General features: G+C 41.1%; 1 protein-coding gene across 1 annotated transcript in view; it reads left to right on the top strand.

The window, feature by feature from the left end:
• Nucleotides 1-660: 660 nt before the first annotated feature.
• TWSG1 (twisted gastrulation BMP signaling modulator 1) overlaps nucleotides 661-19985 on the top strand; it is a 49447-nt gene continuing 30122 nt past the window's right edge. The window contains exons 1-2 of the mRNA XM_047793712.1: nucleotides 661-851; nucleotides 2168-2324. Coding sequence (XP_047649668.1) covers nucleotides 2202-2324 — 123 coding nt within the window. The 5' untranslated portion in view covers nucleotides 661-851; nucleotides 2168-2201. The remainder of the gene's footprint in view (nucleotides 852-2167; nucleotides 2325-19985) is intronic.

Here is a 19985-nt window from a genome sequence, read left to right as displayed (position 1 = left end):
AAAGTGAGTCCGAAGAGGGCTAGACCGAAGGGTCTGCAGGAGCCGAGGCCGGCTGGAAGGCGCAAGAGATGCGGGCGTGGAAGGAGGCGGGAAAGCGCTCTTGGGCGCCGGGGAGCTGTGTCTGGGGCGGGGTGTGGCTGTCGTGGGAGTGACCTCGGACGGGGCTGGGGGTCGAGGGCGTGGCGAGGCATCTTGTCGGGGCGGGTGGGAGCGTGGCCAAAGTCGGGGGTGGGGCCACGGGGCCTTAGGGCGCGCGGGCAGGGAGGAGCGTGGCGGAACAGGCGGGGCGGGGGCGTGGCGGAGCTGGTGGGGGTGTGGCGTGGCGGAGCAGGCCCAGGCGAGGCGAGAAGGAGAAGGCAGGGGCGTGGCGGAGCCGGAGGGGGCGGAGCCTGTAGGGCCGGGGCGAGGCGGACCAAGCAGGGGCGGGCCAGGCAGGGGCGGGCCAGGCAGGGGCGGGCCAGGCAGGGGCGGGCCAGGCAGGGGCGGGCCAGGCAGGGGCGGGCCAGGCAGGGGCGGGCCAGGCAGGGGCGGGCCAGGCAGGGGCGGGCCAGGCAGGGGCGGGCCAGGCAGGGGCGGGCCAGGCAGGGGCGGGCCAGGCTGCGCAGTCCGGAGCGCCGGGGGAGTGAGAGACGCCTCCTGGCGGGAGCTGGCGGCAGCGGGAGGGAGGAGGTAGAGGGAAGCGGGCCTGGGCACAGGCGGGGCGGCGGCGGGCCGGTGTCTGTGTCTCTCAGCGCCGAGGCTCGCGGGCGCTGCGCGGAGGACGGCGTGGAGGCGCGGCCTGCCTGCCTCCACAGCCCGCGGCGACACGCCGGGGACTAGGGCCAGGCGGCCTCGCGGTGCCGCGGCGCACGGTGAGCGGGCGGGCGGGCGCAGGGCTCGGGGTTCGGAGGCCGCGCAGACCGCGGGGGCCGGGAGGAAGGGCCCGCGCGGCCTGGGCCGCGTCCGCGGGGAACGGCGCGGAGCGGGCGTCCTCCTGTCAGCGCCGGTCGCGGATGCGGAGCCGGCGCTTTGTTCCCCCTTGAAGGCTGCGTTACCTGCTGCGCCCGCGCCGCGTTTCCTTGAATACCTGTTCGGGGAACTTCGGGGAGTGGGATGAAGAAGACCTTGGGAGGGGAAAATAATCCCCTTTTAGTGGCCGTGGGAAGGGAACGGTTCTGGAAAATGCTTAAATGCCTTCCTCCGCAGCCTGGACTCCGCTTGCGGCCCCCGGCCCCCCAGCGTTACGCGAAGCCAAGGGGGCGCCTAACGGTCCTGGGGCCGGGGGCTCCCCGCCTCGCGAAGCCGAGTCCTGGACAAAGCCCTGGGTTCTCCTCCCCTTCTCGTTGCCTTTGCCTGGCTGTGCTCCCTGATACTAGAATAAAGGTTTACAGTAACCATAAAGGCCCGCAAAAGCACCTTTATCCGTCCTACTTCAGTAATTTATTTAATTGATTCTATTTTGGGGGTGCGCTTTAAACCCCAAGAAGTTACAGCTTTTCCTTTAAAGTGTAATGACCACGTGGGTTGTTTATCCACTGTCAGAATTTATGCTGGTCTTTTTTTTTTTCTTTTTGGACTTTAATATGTTCTTCAGTAACTAGAATTAAAAGAATATCTTCACATTTTAATAAATTAGTGTCCTTAATGCAGTTAAGTTTACTCTTCCTTCTTTTATTCACTACTCCCACTGAGCTGCTTTACTCTGGCTTAATTAATAGGCAAAATGAGAGAGTAATAAAACACTGGAATAATTTGGATTTTAAAATTTTGTTTTAATTCTAAAAATTAAAATATTGTAAAATGTTTTAAAATTATAATACAGTATTAATAGTATTGTCTTTACTGGCTTAAAGTTGAATCATGGGCCTGAAATCAAAGCTGAATAGTAGCAGTTTGGTAAGAAACTAGTTATTTGCTTAACATGTATATATACACACACATTCACTTTAACTTTCAGTCACCATTTCTGAGTAGTCTGAGGAATTTCAGAAGCCTGTATTTTTGAAGATGGTTAACAAGATATTACTGTATAAAATTGTAGCTTTTTTTGATTCTTTCATCTTTCATTGAGAATAATTTTTAAACAGTCACTTTTGCCTTTTAACAAACAGTGGGTCTTGGTTTATTTGTTTTGCCCTTGCCTTTGAACTAAAGGTTGTTTTTTTTTTCTTTTTGTTTGTTTGTTCAGCTTCCTGGGAGTTACTGAGTGTCTCTGAAGAAACATGAAGTCACTCTCTGTTGTTATGCTTACCCTGGTCATCCTGGTATTCCTGACATGGGTCCCTGTGTCACTGAGTTGTAACAAAGCACTCTGTGCTAGTGATGTGAGCAAATGCCTTATACAGGTAGGACTAAGACTACTTTTTTACTACTGTTAAAGTATATCAGAGTTCTCTCTGTGGCTCAGTGGTAAGGAACCTGACTAGTATCCACTAGGACTAGTCAATCCCTGGCCTCGCTTAGTGGGTTAAGGATCTGGTGTTGCTGTGAGCTGTGGTGTAGGCTGGAAACTACAGCTCCGATTAAACCACTAGCCTGGTAACTTCCATGTGTCATGGGCGCAGCCCTAGAAAGACAAAAACAACAACAACAACAACAAAAAAAAAAAACCCACCACAACCAACAGCAAATCAGGTATATTGTAGAGCAGATACAAAGTGCATATATACAGATAGACAGTGTCTGTAGAATACAGTGTAAGGGTGAATAGTAGGTCAGGGCCTGAGGTGATGAGCCATGACACAATGGTCTGGGTTTTGTCCCCAGAATTCTGCATACAAGCAAGGTCAGACTCAGGAAGTTCAGTACTGAAAATAATATTAAGCTTTGTAAACATGCCGTTACAAGGTGATGAGCATCTGTTCAGATGAATTAAAGGGTTTCCTTGTATAATCTACCTTATATAGCAAAGAGTCTCACTCTATTTAGAAAAAAAATTTAGCTTGTCAGATCACAGACAAACTACCCAAATATAATGTACCAGCTGTCTGTTCTGTGTAACAAGCTACTCCAAACCGAGCAACTTAATGCAGCAAACATTTATTATTGACACAGTTTCTGAGAGTTGGGAGCCTGGGAGCAGCTGAGCTGGGTGGTTCTGGGTCAGGGTTTCTCAAGATTGCAGTCATTGGAGACTCTGCTTCCAAGATACTTGACAGTGATTTCTCAGCTGTCAAGGCAAGCCTGTGTGAAGAGAAAAGCGAGTTTAAGTCATTGGCTTAGTTCATGAAGCTAGTAAGTGGCTGTGGAGCGTGGCCTCTGTTTGACCCTTGAAGCCTTTGGCGTTTTTACCGCACATACTGGTTATTATTGTCCATAAAGTTGTGTTAATTAGTGGTGAACGTCATGTCTTTTGTAGCTGTTCTCCCCTTTCTCCTCTTGTTTAGACCGTTGGCAGTCTTGTGTCTTTTGTGTGTCTGTATTTGTTAGCCTCCCTTCTAGCTGTTGGCTAAGAAATTCAGTAGCCACACATACTAGAATTGTGTATAAAGTGTGACTCAGCTAGCTCTGGGCTGTAATCCTGACATGAAAGCATTTGTGTGTATGTACTAGAAGTGATCATGATTTCTATAGATGAGAGGCATTTTGTGCTGCTTTATGATGTTTTGGTCCTCACTGATAGTTAAAAATCTGGGAATCCTGGCCTTTGTGTGAGTGTGGTTACCACCATCTCATACTCTGTACTCTCACTTTGCATTTTACAAAAAGATTTAACTAGAGAAGTTGGTTGTTTCTTGTTTTTGTTTTTATTTTTTTACCGTGGATGATTCTAAGCGTAAATAGAAGAGAGAGAAGACTGTAGTGAACAGCAGTAACAATCAGCACTTATAGCAACCATTAACTCAGGGCTCCCCTTGTTTCACCTGTATTCCCCTCCACTGTCCACTCCAGCTCTGTTTAGTTACAAGCACATTAAATCCCTGATATTATTTTATCATAATTCCAAAGTCTATCTCTTAAAGATAGAACTTTTGGAGTTCCTGTTGTGGCTCAGCAGTAATGAACCTGACTAGTATCCATGAGGATGCAGGTTCAATCCCTGGCCTTGCTCAGTGGGTTAAGGATCTGGTGTTGCTGTGAGCTGTGGTGCAGCTTGCAGACACAGCTGGGATCCTGCATTGCTGTGCATCTGGTGTAGGCCGGCTCCGGTTTGACCCCTAGCCTGGGAACCTCCATATGCACTGGTTGTGACCCTAAAAAAGTGAAAGAAAGAAAAAAGAACTCTTTAAAACATAGCTATTAGCAATTTTTTAAAATACCAATAATTCTTTAATGTCATGCAGTTTTACATGGCATATCTGCTTAGGCTTGTGCTGGCCGAAAATTTTGTAGTCTTTATTGAAGTCCAACTTTGTACTGTGGTCAGAGGGGAATCAGTGCCTGTTCCCATGTTGTTTTAATGTAACTTCATTATTCATTATTAGAACATCTCCTAACAATTGCTATATTCATATTTAAGTGGAAATCCACTTAAATCTCAAATTATTTTTTGACTCTACAAGTCTACAATTTCCATTTAATTTAAATGGTTAAAATTAGAATTTATCTAAAAAACCTTGCTTGGTAAAGGTAAGGGCTGCATACATTCTTACCACCTTGTGTGTGAATTCTAATTTCTCTGCATCCTCACCAGCACTTGTTATTATCTGTCTTTTTTCTTATAGGTATCTTGGTGTAAAGTGGTTTTGTTTTGCATTTCTGTAATGACTAATGCTATTGAGCATCTTTTCATGTGCTTCTTGGCTATTCATGTGTCTTCTTTGGAGCAATGTCCATTTAGAAGCAATGCCCATTTTTTAATTGACTGACTTTTCTTTTATTGTTGGGTTATAAGAGTTGTTTTATAAATTCTGGGTTTGAGTGCCTTATCAGATATATGACTTGCAAATAATTTCTCTCACCCTATGGGTTGTCTTTTCACTTCTTAATGATATTATTTGCAACACAAAAGTTTTTAATATTAATGGAGTCTAACATTTATTTGTTGCTTGTGCATTTGGTGTTCTAGCTAAGAAACCATTGCTTAACTCAAGCTTATAATATCTGCTTGTGTATTTTCTTCTAAGAATTTTATAGTTTTAGCTCTTATATTTAGGTCTGTGATTTATTTTGAGTTGATTTTTATGTATGGTACAAGGTAGGGGTCTGACCTTATTCTTTTGTGTATGGATATCCAGTTGTCTCAGCACCATTTGTTGAAGAAATTATTTTTTCTCTATTGCATTATGTTGGGATCCTTGTTGAAAATTATATTTGACCATAAATGTAAAAATTTATTTCTCGACTCTCAGCTGTATTCCACCGAGCTGTATTTCTATCTTTATGCTTTCTATCTTGATTACTGTAGCTTTGTGGCATATTTTACAATCAGGAAGTATGAATTTTCTTTTTTTTATCCTAAATGATTCTTATTTTTTCCATTATAGTTGGTTTACAGTGTTCTGTCATTTTTCTACGGTACAGCAAAGTGACCCAGTCACACATACATATATACCTTCTTTTTCTCACATTATCATCCTCCATCATGCCCCATCATAAGTGACTAGATACAGTTCCTAGTGCTTTACTGTAGGATCTCATTGCTTATCCATTCCAAAGGCAATAGTTTGCATCTATTAACCCCAAATTCCCAGTCCATTCCACTCCTCCCCCTTGGCAACCACAAGTCTGTTCTCCTTGGCCATGAGTTTTCTTTCTGTGGAAAGCTTTGTTTGTGCCTTATATTAGATTCCAGTATAAGTGATGTCATATGGTATTTGTCTTTCTCTTTCTGACTTACTTCACTTAGTATGAGAGTCTCTAGTTCCATCCATGTTGCTGCAAATGGCATTATTTTGTTCTTTTTTATGGCTGAGTAATATTCCATTGTGTTTATATACCACATCCTTTTTTTTTTTTTCTTTCTTTCTTTTAGGGCTGTACCCATGGCATATGGAGGTTCCCAGGCTAGGGGTTGAATCATACCTACAGCTGCTGGCCCACGCCACAGCCACAGCAATGCGGGATCCGAGCCACATCTTCGACCTACACCACAGCTCACGGCACTGCCAGATCAACCCACTGATCAAGGCCAAGGATCAAACTCACAACCTCATGATTCCTAGTTGGATTCGTTTCTGCTGTGTCATGACGGAAATTCCATATACCACATCTTTTTAATCCATTCATCTGTTGATGGACATTTAGGTTGTTTCCATGTCTTGGCTATCGTAAATAGTGCTGCAATGAACATATGGGTGCATATGTCTTTTTCAAGGAAAGTTTTGTCTGGATATATGCCCAAGAGTGGGATTGCTGAGTCATAGGTAGTTCTGTATGTAGTTTTCTGAGGTACCTCGATACTGTTTTCCATAGTGGTTGTACCAGTTTACATTCCCACCAGCAGTGCAGGAGGGTTCCCTTTTCTCCACACCCTCTCCAGCATTTGTTATTTGTGGACTTATTAATGATGGCCATTCTGACTGGTATGAGGTGGTTCCTCACAGTAGTTTTGATTTGCATTTCTCTAATAATCAGGGATGTTGAGCATTTTTTCATGTGCTTCTTGGCCATCTGTATATCTTCTTTGGAGAACTGTCTATTCCGGTCTTTTGCCCATTTTTCAATTGGGTTGTTGGCTTTTTTGCTATTGAGTTGTATAAGTTGTTTGTGTATTTTAGAGATTAAGCCCTTGTTAGTTGCATCATTTGAAACTATTTTCTCCCATTCCTTGGTTGTCTTTTTGGGTTTTTTAATGGTTTCCTTTGCTGTGCAAAAGCTTGTTAGTTTGATTGGGTCCCATTGGTTATTTTTGCTTTTATTTCTGTTGCCTTGGGAGACTGATGTAAGAAAACATTTGTAAGGTTGATGTCAAAGAATATTTTGCCTATGTTCTCTTCTAGGAATTTGATGGTGTCTTGTCTTAAGTAAAAAGTCTTTAAGCTATTTTGAGTTTATTTTTGTGCATGGTGTGAGGGTGCATTCCAGCTTTCATTGATTTACATGTGGCTGTCCAATTTTGAATTTTCTAATTTTATTCTGTTTCAAGATTTGTTTTTACTACTTTAGGCCCTTGTGTTACCATATGAATTTTATTTTATTTTATTCTATTCTATTCTGTTTTATTTTATTTTATTCTATTCTATTTTATTGCTTCTTAGGGCTGCACTCTCGGCATATGGAAGTTCCCAGGCTAGGGGTCTAATCAGAGCTGCAGCTGCTGGCCTACACCACAGCCACAGCAATGTGGGATCTGAGCTGCGTCTGTGACATACACCTCAGTTCATGGCAACTCAGGATCCCCCACCCACTGAACGAGGCCAGGGATTGAACCCGAATCCTCATGGATACTAGTCAGATTCTTTTCTGCTGTATCACAAAGGGAGCTTAGCATATAAATTTTATTTTTTTATTTATTTTTATTTTTTTATTTTTTTTGCTATTTCTTGGGCCGCTCCCGCAGCATATGGAGGTTCCCAGGCTAGGGGTTGAATCGGAGCTGCAGCCACCAGCCTACACCAGAGCCACAGCAACGCTGGATCCGAGCCGCGTCTGCAACCTACACCACAGCTCACGGCAACGGCGGATCGTTAACCCACTGAGCAAGGGCAGGGACCGAACCCGCAACCTCATGGTTCCTAGTCGGATTCGTTAACCACTGCGCCACGACGGGAACTCCAGCATATAAATTTTAGAATTGGCTTGTCAGTTTCTGCAATAAGACCAGCTAGGATTTATATATATATATAATTTATATATATAAATGCATATGTGTGTGTATGTGGTTTTATTTATTGGCATAGTTTTTGGTACAGTAAAAATGAGCGGAAAGTTCAGAGAGATCCCTTGTAACCCTTTCCACTACACTCACCCATTGTCTCCCCTACTATTAATATCTTGCATTAGTTAGTACATTTGTTAAATTGATAAACTGATATTGACATACTATTATTAACTAAAGTCCACAGTTTATGTTTGGGTTCATGCTTTGTGTTGGACAGTTCCATGGGGTTGACAAATGCATGTCTTATATCTGCCATTGCAGTGTAGTATGGAATTGTTTTGTTGCCCTAAAAATCCCCTTTGCTTCCACATGGCCTCCCCTCCTCTACTCGCTCACCCCTTGCCCCTCAAGCCCCTGGCAACCACTAATCTAGTTTACTGTTTCTGTAGTTTTGCTGTTTCTAATATGTTTTATAGTTGGGATTATACAGTATGCAGCCTTTCCAGGCTGGCTTCTTTCACTTAGCAATATGCATTTATGGTTCCTGTGTGTCTCTTTTGTGGTTTGATAGCTTATTTCGTTGTATCCAACTTATGAATGTACCATAGTTTGCTTGCTAGTTTGATTGAGGGACATCTTGAATGCTTCCAAGTTTTAGCAAAAAAATAATAAAGCTGCTACCAACGTCCATTTGCAGGGTTTTTTCTGTTTTTTGTTTTGTTTTGTTTTTTTTAGGGCCACACTCGCAGCATGTGATGGTACCCAGGCTAGGGGCTGAATCAGAGCAGTAGCTGCCGGCCTACACCACAGCCACAGCAACTTGGGATCTGAGCCTCATCTTTGACCTACACCAGAGCTCACGGCAACACCTCATCCTTAACCCACTGAGTGAGGCCAGGGATCGAACCCACATCCTCATGGATACTAGTCAGGTTTGTTAACTGGTGAACCACGACGGGAGCTCAACTTTGTGCAGGTAGGTTTTTGTTTGGACATAAATTCTCAGCTCATTTGACTAAATACCAAGAAGCTTAATTGTTGGATTATCTGCTAAGAGGATGTTTACTTATTATTATTTTTTTTTTGCCACACCCACGGCATGTGGAAGTTCCCAAGCTCGGGATTGAACCTATGTTGCAGTTGTGACCTGCACCACAGCTGTGGCAACATGGGATCCTTAACCCTCTGTGCCTACCACACGGGAACTTTCCCAGAGTATGTTTACTTTTGTAAGAAAATGGCCAGACTGTCTTCCAAAGTCAAAGAATTTTGCATTCCCACCAGCAGTGAGTGAGAGTTCCTGTTGCTCCACATCCTTGACAGCATTTGGTTGTGTCAGTGTTTGAATATTCACCATTCTAATAGATGTTTATTGTATCTTGTTTTAATTTGCAATTCCCTAATGACTTTGTGCTGAATTTTTTTATATGCTTTATTTGCCACTTGTATGTCATCTTGAATAAAATAATCTTTTTGTGTCTTTTGCTAATTTTTAAATTGAGTCATTCATTTCCTTACTGTTGAGTTTTTAGGAGTTATTTGTATCTTTTAAATAGCAATCCTTTATCAGATTCAGGTGTTTTCTCCCTGCAAGTGGTTTGTCTGCTTATTCTCCTGACAGTGTCTTTTGCAGAGCAGAAGTTTCAAATTTTAGTGAAGTCCAGCTTTTCCATTTTTTTCTTTCATGGATTGTGCCTTTGGTATTGCCAACTAGGATTTTGATAAGGATTACATTGAATCTATAGATCAATTTGGGAAGTATTGCTAATTTAACAGTATTAAGTCTTCTGATTAATGAACAAGGAATGTCTTTCCTTTTATTTAGATTTCCCTTTAATTCTTTCAGTAGTATTTTATAGTTTTTACTGTATGAGTCTTTTACACTAAAAGATGTCTTGTACATCTTTTGTTAAACTTATTCATAGGTATTTTTTGATGTTGTTCTCCTGCTTCTCTGTCCTTTCCCGATTCCTAAGATATCTGAATTCCTCAGAGTACACTCCCCTTAATTTTGCCCCACTCTCTTTGGGTGACATCTCCATACCTATAGATCCATTTTCCACAGATCCTCATGTATTCATCTCCAGTTCAGCTGTTTTTTCCTTTTTTTGTCTTTTTGCCATTTCTTGGGCCGCTCCTGCGGCATATGGAGGTTCCCAGGCTAGGGGTTGAATCGGAGCTGCAGCCACCAGCCTACGCCAGAGCCACAGCAACGCGGGATCCAAGCCGCGTCTGCAACCTACACCACAGCTCACGGCAACGGCGGATGGTTAACCCACTGAGCAAGGGCAGGGACCGAACCCGCAACCTCATGGTTCCTAGTCGGATTCGTTAACCACTGCGCCACGACGGGAACTCCGCAACGCCAGATCCTTAACCTTCCTTAACCCACTGAGCGAGACAAGGAATTGAACCCCATCCTCATGGGTACTAGTCAGGTTCGTAACCCGCTGAGCCACAACAGGAACTTCCTGGAATTGTTTTCTTAATTTTATTTTCAGATTGTTCATTGCTTGTGTATGGTGTCATAGATCTTAAATCTGTTTTCACTTCATCTGCATTCTGGGAGAGTTCTTTGACTGCCTTTGAACCCTTTATATTGAACTTTTATAGCAATAACTTTTAAATTTCACCTCTTATTGTCTGACAATATTTCTTATTATCACTTTACTTGTACTGTTTTCTCCGATGTCTCTGGGAATACTTGTTGGAGGTTTTATTGATGGAGATGAGGTATCTTCCACCCCTCATCTCATTTTCTTACCTGGATTTCTCTTTCTTCCAAGATTATTATTATTTCTTTCAGTTTATATCTCTTTTATGCCGGAGGCTTTCCTCTAATGTATAGCATTTCCTAGTTGTCCATTTTAATTAAGAATGAAGCATAGAAGCCTGACGGAGAGGCTGTTTGTGGGCAGGGCTGACGTATACAGGCTGGAGGTATGGCTTCAGGGTCAGGGAAGCTCTTGATACTAGAATGTGTTCTCTATTCTGAGGCTGACCCTTTCCCTGAAGAGAAGTTTTAGGTTGTTATTTTGAATGGCTGGTTTTCTTGCTGTGGTTGGGGTGGATGGTTGCTCCGTAGATGCCTGGTTCTTCTCTTTTTGCTGTAGGGTGGGGCAGTGGTCTGATAGAAGCTTGAATGTTAATGCCCTCTTTTATTCCTGTTCTCTTCAGTTGAGGAACAGATTGGCTATTAGTGTTTCCTATGAACTGGGGTCCTTGGACCTTTAAAGGCTCCTCTTAAAGGGGATTCCCCAGAATTATATTCAGATTTGCATATGTACAGTTTTCTAAGAAAAAAGTCCATACCTTTCAGAAGGTTATCACAATGGTTGATGGCCCTGAAAAGGTAAAGAATTTGTTTGTATCACACATACCAAATTATTAAAATTCTGCTTTCATATTCAACAGAGTACAAAGCACGTTGAAATTTTAGATGGCAACAATACCTTTCTCCTCAAACTTACAGAAGAAGGTGCACAGAAATGAAGGTGGGAGATAAGAAAGGCAATGTTATAGGCATGTAAAGAAACTTCCTTAGCGGGAGTTGAGATTTTATTTTTGTTATTTCACTTTGGTTTGAACAACATCTGTAGCATTGAAGTGATGTACTGTGAGGATAAGGTAGAACATTTGTTTATGTTGAGCCTTGGTAACTTATGAAATAACTAAATATAAAACGTTTTCCCTGGAAGCTCAGAGCTGTGTAAATGTTTTTTTACCAGTGTGGTCACAAGGCAGCACAGTCCTTCCTGCCCCGCCTACAAGCTGCTACGCAGAAGGGTGGGCCCCGCGTAAATATTTATTTTGTGCTTCTGACAGGAAAGAAATCTAATTTTAACATCAGGAAAGTAAAATTGTCATCTTGGTGTATTCCTTTGCTCATATACAGTGATTTAGCTGTCCTATTTTGCTTTTCACAGGATCTTATTTTTTCTTCTGCTTCTGTAAAAAGAACATTTAAAATTTGGATCACAAGTTCCCTCCTGGCTCAGTGGGTTAATGATCTGGTGTTATCATTGCTGTGGCTTTGGGTTCAATCCCTGGCCTGGGAACTTCCATATGCTGTGGGTGTAGCCAATAAATAAATAAATAAATAAATAAAATTTGAATCAACATTGTGCTTCTACCTCAGAAATCTCAAGACCCACAGTTCTCTTTGTAGCTCAGCGGGTTAAGAACCCGGCATAGTGTCCAGGAGGATATGGTTTTGATCCCTGCCCTTGCTCAGTGGGTTAAGGATCCCACGTTGCTGCAAACTGCAGGTGTAGGTTGCAGATGCAGCTTGGATCTGGTGTTGCTGTGGCTGTGGCATAGACTGGCCGCTGCAACTCCGATTCTACCCCTAGCCTGGTATGGTTATAAAAAGACAAAAAAAAAATCTCAAGATCCATTTTGTATTAAGAACTGAAGAACCCTTAATTGACTTGTGAGTACTTTTAGTTAATATTTATGGTCTTATTTAGCATGATATGAACATTATGCTTCATGAAGATATTCAAACTTAGATTCAGAGATAATATAATGGATGTGGTCTTCTAGCATTTTACTGGTTATCTGAAAATTTAGGACTTTAAATGTACTGAATTGGCAGTCTGCTTTTTTATTCTAAAAATTGATTTAACTATTAAATAAATCTTAGGTTATCTGAAATAATTTGGGATTTCAAAACAGTTTCTTATTAATAATTCTAGTTTTTTAAAATGTATTTTGTTTTAACTTTAAAATGTAGGTAGTTCAGATAACTTTAGGGCTTTCTTACCATAGTAAACTACAGTATTAACTTTCTTTTCCTTTTTATTTTTGGTCATGTCTGTGGCATGTGGAAATTCCTGGCCCAGGGATTGAATCCAAGCCACAGTGACAACACTGAATGCTTAACCACTAGGCCACTGGGGAACTTCTCTTTCGTTTTTCCTTACTCAGTGCTAATTAAATTCCACATTAGTTTCTTGCTAGAGTTATTTTGCAAGTAATATGCTAGTAATTTATGTTAGTAACATTTTGGTGTATAATAACAATGTCCCTCTTTCCTCTTATAAACATTACCTTATTTTCCTATAGTGTTTTCTCTCTTCTTTTCTACTTCCTTACTCTTAATGGTTGTGGCTCTAACTTACTTTTTCCTGTTTTGCTTCATTTAACAGCTCATGAAAATCTTTGAAATTAATGTCCAAAAATAATGAGTTAGACCTGATGTAATTTTCTTTTTTTTGGCTGTGCATGCAGCCTGTGGAAGTTCCCAGGGCAGGGGTTGAACACATGTCACAGTAGTGACCCAGATTGCTGCATTGACAATGCTGGATACTTAACCCACTCTGCCACAAAGGAATTCCTAGACCTGATGTGATTTAAGGGAAGAATAAGTCATGTTAGCAGTTAGAATAACTGCTTAAGTTTATAAATGGAGACTAAAATTATTTTCACTGGCTGTTTCATTTGTTGAATTATTATATTAAAATAAAGGTGAGGATTTTGGAGTTCCTGTTGTGGCTCAGCGCTAACGAACTTGACTAGTATCCATGAGGACATGCTTTCGATCCCTGGCATCGCTCAGTGGATTGAGGACCTGGTGTTGTCTTGAGCTGTGGTGGAGGTTGAAGATGTGGCTGGGATCTGGCATTGCTGTGGCTATGGCATAGGTTGGCAGCTATAGCTCCAATTCAACCCCTAGCCTGGGAACCTCCATAGGCCATGGGTGTGACCCTAAAAAATAAAAAAATTAAAAAAAAAGAAACAAATGTGAGGATTTCATTGGGACACTTTGAAGTTTTCAGATATATATCTATTTTAATAGGGAGAATAGTAAAATAACTCCCCATTTACCCATCACTCTGCTTCAACACTGATCAGCATCTGGCCAGTCCATTTCCCTCTATGCCTAACCCCTCTTCATCCCATTTGGGTGATTTTAAAGAAGTGCTTTGAGGTACTTTTAAAGTAAGTAGGATTAAAATTTTGTTTTGAGTGCTATTTGATATATTTTGGTAGCTCATAGATATATATAAACTTGTAATTCTGATTTATTTCGCCAGAAGGATAAATTTTGCTTTCTGTAGTGTCAGTAGTATTTCACTTAAGTTTATGTTATTTTCTTTTTTTCCTCTTTTTGTCTTTTTAGGGCCACACCTGCGGCATATGCAGGTTCCCAGGCTAGGGATTGAATTGGAGCTATAACCGCTGGCCTACACCACAACCACAGCAATACCAGATCCGAGCCAGGTCTGCAAACTACACCACAGCTTATGGCAATGCCAATCCTTAACTCACTTGGTGAGGTCAGGGATCAAACCTGCGTCCTCATTAATACTAGTCAGAGTCATTTCCACTGATCCAAGACGGGAACTCCAAGTTTATATTATTTTCAAGGCAAAAATTTGCCAATTAGAGTTTATAAAGAACAACGTGATAAGATTTGGTTTAGGTATTTCCGTTCTGAGTTTGAAAGTCTCTCTGATGTTTTCCTTTAAAGGTATTAATATGTCAAATAGATTTACTGCAAGTAGCAATTATAATTATGTTTATTCTTTTAAATCAAGACTAATTGAGGATGTTGTTTTATTATTTGTTTTAAATCCCTACATGACCTAATAAGGGTTGTGAAAGTAGTACCAGCACAGGCGCAGTCTAGTGCCATGTTGGTTCATCTTCGTAATTATCTTTGTTTTTATTTATGGGGGTTTTAAGTCAAGATATTACAAATACTTAGAGTTTCTTTGATTTAATATTTAAGGACCTTAGTTTGTGGTTTTGAGTGTTTTTTCTTCCTTCCTTCCTTTCTTTTCTTTTTTGGCCACCCCGCGATATATGGAATTCCCAGCCCAGGAATCACATCCAAGCTGCAGCTGCAGCCTAAGCCAGAGCTGTATTAACATTGGATCCTTAACCCATTGTGCCAGGCTGGGGATTGAAACTGCATCCCAGCACTGCCAAGACACTGCCCATTCCGTTGTGCCACAGTGGGAACTCCTTGAGTGTCTTTTTTTAATTGTACAAATTAAACTGCATTTTTTTTTTTTTTTTTTTTTGCTGCACCTACGGCTTATGGAAGTTCTTGGGCCAGGGAGTGAATCCAAGCTGCAGCTTTGATCTGCAGCACAGCTGTTGGAACACCAGATCCTTAACCCGCTGCACTGCATTGAGAACTCCTAAACTGGATCTTAAGAAGTCCTACAACCTAATTAAAAGTTTACTTGCCATTATAAAAATATTTTGTACTCAGAGGGAATCCACAAAATACATAGAAGTAGAAAAAGGAAAGTAAATCATTTATAGTTCTATTTTCCAAAAACAGGCTACTCTTAATATTTCGATATAGTCCTTTCTAGGCTTTTATTCTGTATTTAGGTGATTTTAACACCTAAACATAGAATATAAGTTGTATGTTGTATGTACAACTTTTTTGTTCTGTGTTTTTCGCCAGCCTTGTTTTTTATTCTTCTTTGTTAAAAAAAAATATGTTTGGAGAACTTTAGGTTTAGCTTGAAAGTAGAGAAATATACTATCAGAGTTAGAACTGTCTTCTACTTTGCTTTCTTTAATACTAGTTTATGTATAATGCTTTACATTTCCCTTTTTCTTTCTTTCTTTCTTTTTTTTTTTTTTGTCTTTTTAGGGCCACATCTCGGCATATGCAAGTTCCCAGGCTGGAGTCCAATAGGAGCTGTAGCTGCCGGCCTACACCACAGCCACAGCAATGCCAGATGTGAGCCACATCCGCAACCTACGCCATGGTTTGTGGCAAGGCCGGATCCTTAGTCCTCTGAGCAGGGCCGGGAATCAAACCCATGTTCTCATAGATACTAGTTGGGTTCTTAACCATTGAGCCACAGTAGGTACTCCTATATTTTTCAATTCAGGTTTGTTATATTAATAAATTTATGGACCACAGTGTAGCATGTTGGTCTTTCAAAGATGAGATAAAGTATATCTCCCAAAGCATTTTGGGGGTCAGATTTATTGAGCTGTAATTCACATACAGTACATTTCACTCTTCTTAGGTGTACATTTCTATGATTTTTGACAAACATATGCTCATGTGACCACTACTACAATCAAGGTCGGGAATATTTTCATTTAGAAGTTCCTTTGTGCCCCTTGTAGTCAAGACTAGCCTCCTCCCCAGCCTCATCACCTCTCCACGACACTGATTGATTTCTCTCTATATAATTTTACCTTTTATAGAATGTCTTATAACAGGATCATATAGTTTGTAACCTTTTGTGCCTGTCTGGCCTCTTTCAGTTAGTATAATGCCTATGAGATTGACCTGTTTAGTTTTGTGGATCAGGTGGTTCTTTCTTTGGTCTTGCTGAGTAGTGTTCTGGTATATGAATGTACCACATTTCATCATCTGTTCACTTACTGATGGACATGAGTTGTTTCCAGTTTTTAGTGACTATGAATGAAGTTATTTTCTTTCACATATGCGTCTTTATGTGGATGTATGTTTTCATTTCTCTTGAGTAAATACCTAGGAGTAGGATTGCTGGATCATAAAGCATCTGAAAAACAGATTTGGTGTTACTTGCTACAGTTTTCAGACTAGGGCTTGAATCCAGATCCTGTAAATCCAAGTCATAGACTGTCTGCAAGACTATAATGTTGTTTTCAATGGTAATATTTCCCTGTTTTAACAATAGTGCTAACAAACCTCTTAGGTTTTGGCAATAATTAAAGAATGGACGTGTTTAACAGTAATTGAACATCAGAATATAAATAAAATTTTTCCTCAAGTTATTAGTTTTCATCTCTGGCCTAAAAATTTAGAAGTTTATAAAATAAATTTTAACTCTTAAAGTCTAGGCTTAGTCCTAGATGAACAACTCTCCCCCTAAATTTATTTTGTTTAGAGGATTAAGATCTCATCAGAAGTTTAGTTATATAGAGAATAAGATTTTTCATTAAAATTGATTGAATAATTATGTAAAATCTGTCTGCTGGCATAAAAAAATGAAATTCTTGGAGTTCTCATCATGGCTCAGTGGTTAACAAATCTGACTAGGAACCGTGAGGTTGCGGGTTCGATCCCTGGCCTTGCTCAGTGGGTTAAGGATCAGGTGTTGCCGTGAGCTGTGGTGTGGGTCACAGACGCGGCTCGGATCCTGAGTTGCTGTGGCTCTGCTGTAGGCCGGCGGCTACAGCTCTGATTCGATCCCTAGCCTGGGAACCTCCATATGCCACGGGAGCGGGCCAAGAAATGGCAAAAAGACAAAAAAAAAAGAAAGAAAAATTATCTGTCATATTCAAGATTTTCACTAATACAGATGTAGTAAAGTGCATCTGAATAATTAGACTCTTCCCACAACTTTCCATTTTACCAAATTTTCATTTCACATAAGATTTTTAAGCAAATTGCTAAATTATCTCTAAATACTCATACTGGTCAGTATAGGATAGCCCACGAGTATAGATTTCTGTTTTCCATGGTAAATGTATTGAATAGTATGATCACCAGATTTTTTTTTTTTTAAATCAGTAAATTTTTTTTTTTTTGTCTTTTTGCCATTTCTTGGGCTTCTCCCGCGGCATATGGAGGTTCCCAGGCTAGGGGTCCAATCGGAGCTGTAGCCCCCGGCCTACGCCAGAGCCACAGCAACTCGGGATCCGAGCCGCGTCTGCAGCCTACACCACAGCTCACGGCAATGCTGGATTGTTAACCCACTGAGCGAGGGCAGGGACCGAACCCGCAACCTCATGGTTCCTAGTCGGATTCGTTAACCACTGCGCCACAACGGGAACTCCTGATCACCAGATTTTAAGAACATCTAATAGGGTGGGAATTCCCTTCGTGGCAGAGCAGAAACGAATCCGACTAGAATCCATGAGGATTTGGGTTCAATCCCTGGCCTTGCTCAGTGGGTCAGGGCTCTGGCATTGCTGTAAGCTGTGGTGTAGGTTGTAGACAAAGCTCGGATCCCACGTTGCTATGGCTGTGGTGTAGGCCAGTGGCTACAGCTCCTATTCGATCTCTAGCCTAGGGGTGGAACAGGTGCGGCCCTAAAAAGCAAAAAGAAAAAAAAAAGAAAAAGAAAAAAGAAAAATCTAGCATGATGTGTCATACAAAACAGATGTCTACATGTCACTCTGGCCCTGACATGCAGAAGCAGTGGTGGTAGGAACAGCCTTGAGTCACAGTACCGTGACCTCTGGTGAGTAGCTGACTCTCTCCTTCCAGCCTTTCATCTCTACCAGGAGCAACACCCACACTTTCCCTGAGACATGCAGACCAGGGAGGCAGATGATAGGATCATTAACTGGCCAAGCAAAAAAAAAAAAAAAAAAAAAGAATTAAGTGTGAAATCCCAACTCACTGGTTTTGCAGCTCTTAGTGAATGATACTTATATTACCTTTACAAACAATGATTAACTTGGGCGACAGCACTTGTAATTGTATTCAGGTACTGAGAGTGAAAGATGTAATAATGCCTTTGATTAAATAACCTCAAGGATTAGCTAAATTTAATTATGGGCTCATTCTCTCTAAGAAAGTAATAATTATTGAAAAGCTAAATTAATAAGAAATAAGCTTTATATTCTCATTTTAATGTTTAAAAAGCAGGAATAGCTATCCAAAACAGGGGTCAAATCTCAGCCACTTACTAATTTAATAATGTACAAATGTCATAACCATATATGAAGATAAATAATACCTTGATAAGGGCTTTATGAGTTTCAAGATAATGCCTTTAAAGCACTTTAGCACAGTGTCTATTAATGTCACATAAAACCCACTTAGGAACTTTGGGGGAGGTAGTGGCAGGAAACAAGGGGAGGCATTGGCTCAGTCTTTCTTTTCAACTCTGTGAACTTTGTGTTTGGTTGGGTTCCCACGTTCATCCAACTGAGCAGTGCTCAAGGTTAGTTATAGGGAGGTTAGTGAGATTCATAAACAGCGGTCCACACAGAAATCCCACATCTCAACACAACCTTCTTTATAGTTAAGAAGGGAGACTTTAAAGTAGTAGTAAAATTAAAGATAATAATGAGTTTCTGAAGGTGGTGATAAGGAATGAGAACATGGAGGAATGAAAGGAATCAAGAATTTAAGACCTCTTTCTGAATTTTGGTACATGGAATGTTCTGTTATGCAGCTGTTAAGTTACATTGGCAGATTTTTTTCAATATGAAAGTACATACTTTTTAAATCAAGAGAGTATGCAATCATTATTTTACTAGAAACACAGGAATTTACCAAGGTGGGCTGGGTGTTTTCTCCTTCTACTCTAGTAAGTTTTGTTGTTGTTCTTTTAATGGCTGCACCCTTGGCATAATGAAGTTCCAGGGCTGGGATGGAATCAGAGCCACAGCTGCGGCAGCACCAGATCCTTAACCATCTGCACTGGGCTGGGGATTGAGCCTGAACCTCCACAGGGACCTGAACCAGTGCAGTTGGATTCTTAGCCCACTGTGCCACAGCAGAAACTCCTACTCTTATTAGGTTTTCTTTCAAAGTCTTTTATATTTAAAAAAAATACCTTGAAAATGTAAAGTATTCCTTTTATCTTGACTCTAGCCTCTTCAGCAAAGCTTTTTTAGTTACCAGAGATCCTTTATGTCTTCATAACTGCAACAACTAAATTGAAGGTTTCTTTTTAAGTTTTCTGAGGAAAAGATTATACCTAATTTAAATGGAGTAGTTTTTCATGGCTTTTTTTTTTATGATTCTTGATTCTTCACAATTACATTTGGGTTTTTTTTTCTTTTTTATTTCTAATTCTTTTTTTTTTGTCTTTTGTTGTTGTTGTTGTTGCTATTTCTTGGGCCGCTCCCTCGGCATATGGAGGTTCCCAGGCTAGGGGTCAAATTGGAGCTGTAGCCACTGGCCTACGCCAGAGCCACAGCAACGCAGGATCCGAGCCGCGTCTGTGACCCACACCACAGCTCACGGCAGCGGCGGATCATTAACCCACTGAGCAAGGGCAGGGACCGAACCCGCAACCTCATGGTTCCTAGTCGGATTCATTAACCACTGCGCCACGACAGGAACTCCTATTTCTAATTCTTGACTTACTTATGTTCTTTGTATTTGAAACATTCATTCCCAACTGTAGTATACGTGCTGTCAAATAATAAAAATACAAATTTCCAAATGTATTTATGACCAAACATTCAGTAGTGGATTTTGAAAGATGTATAAAGTGAATAGAATGGATTGCTTGATGAGCTACACGTGGTTGTTATTCATAGAAATTTATTGTTTCCATTTTCCCCTTAACTTTAAAATAATAGAAACAATGTAAATCATTTCCACACAATTTTGCTCTCTAGATTTGCTGCTAGGTTTTTGAGATCTTAAATG

The sequence above is a fragment of the Phacochoerus africanus genome, chromosome 8, assembly GCF_016906955.1.
Source record: "Phacochoerus africanus isolate WHEZ1 chromosome 8, ROS_Pafr_v1, whole genome shotgun sequence".
NCBI lineage: Eukaryota > Metazoa > Chordata > Mammalia > Artiodactyla > Suidae > Phacochoerus > Phacochoerus africanus.
This window is presented reverse-complemented; position numbering and strand designations above follow the sequence as displayed.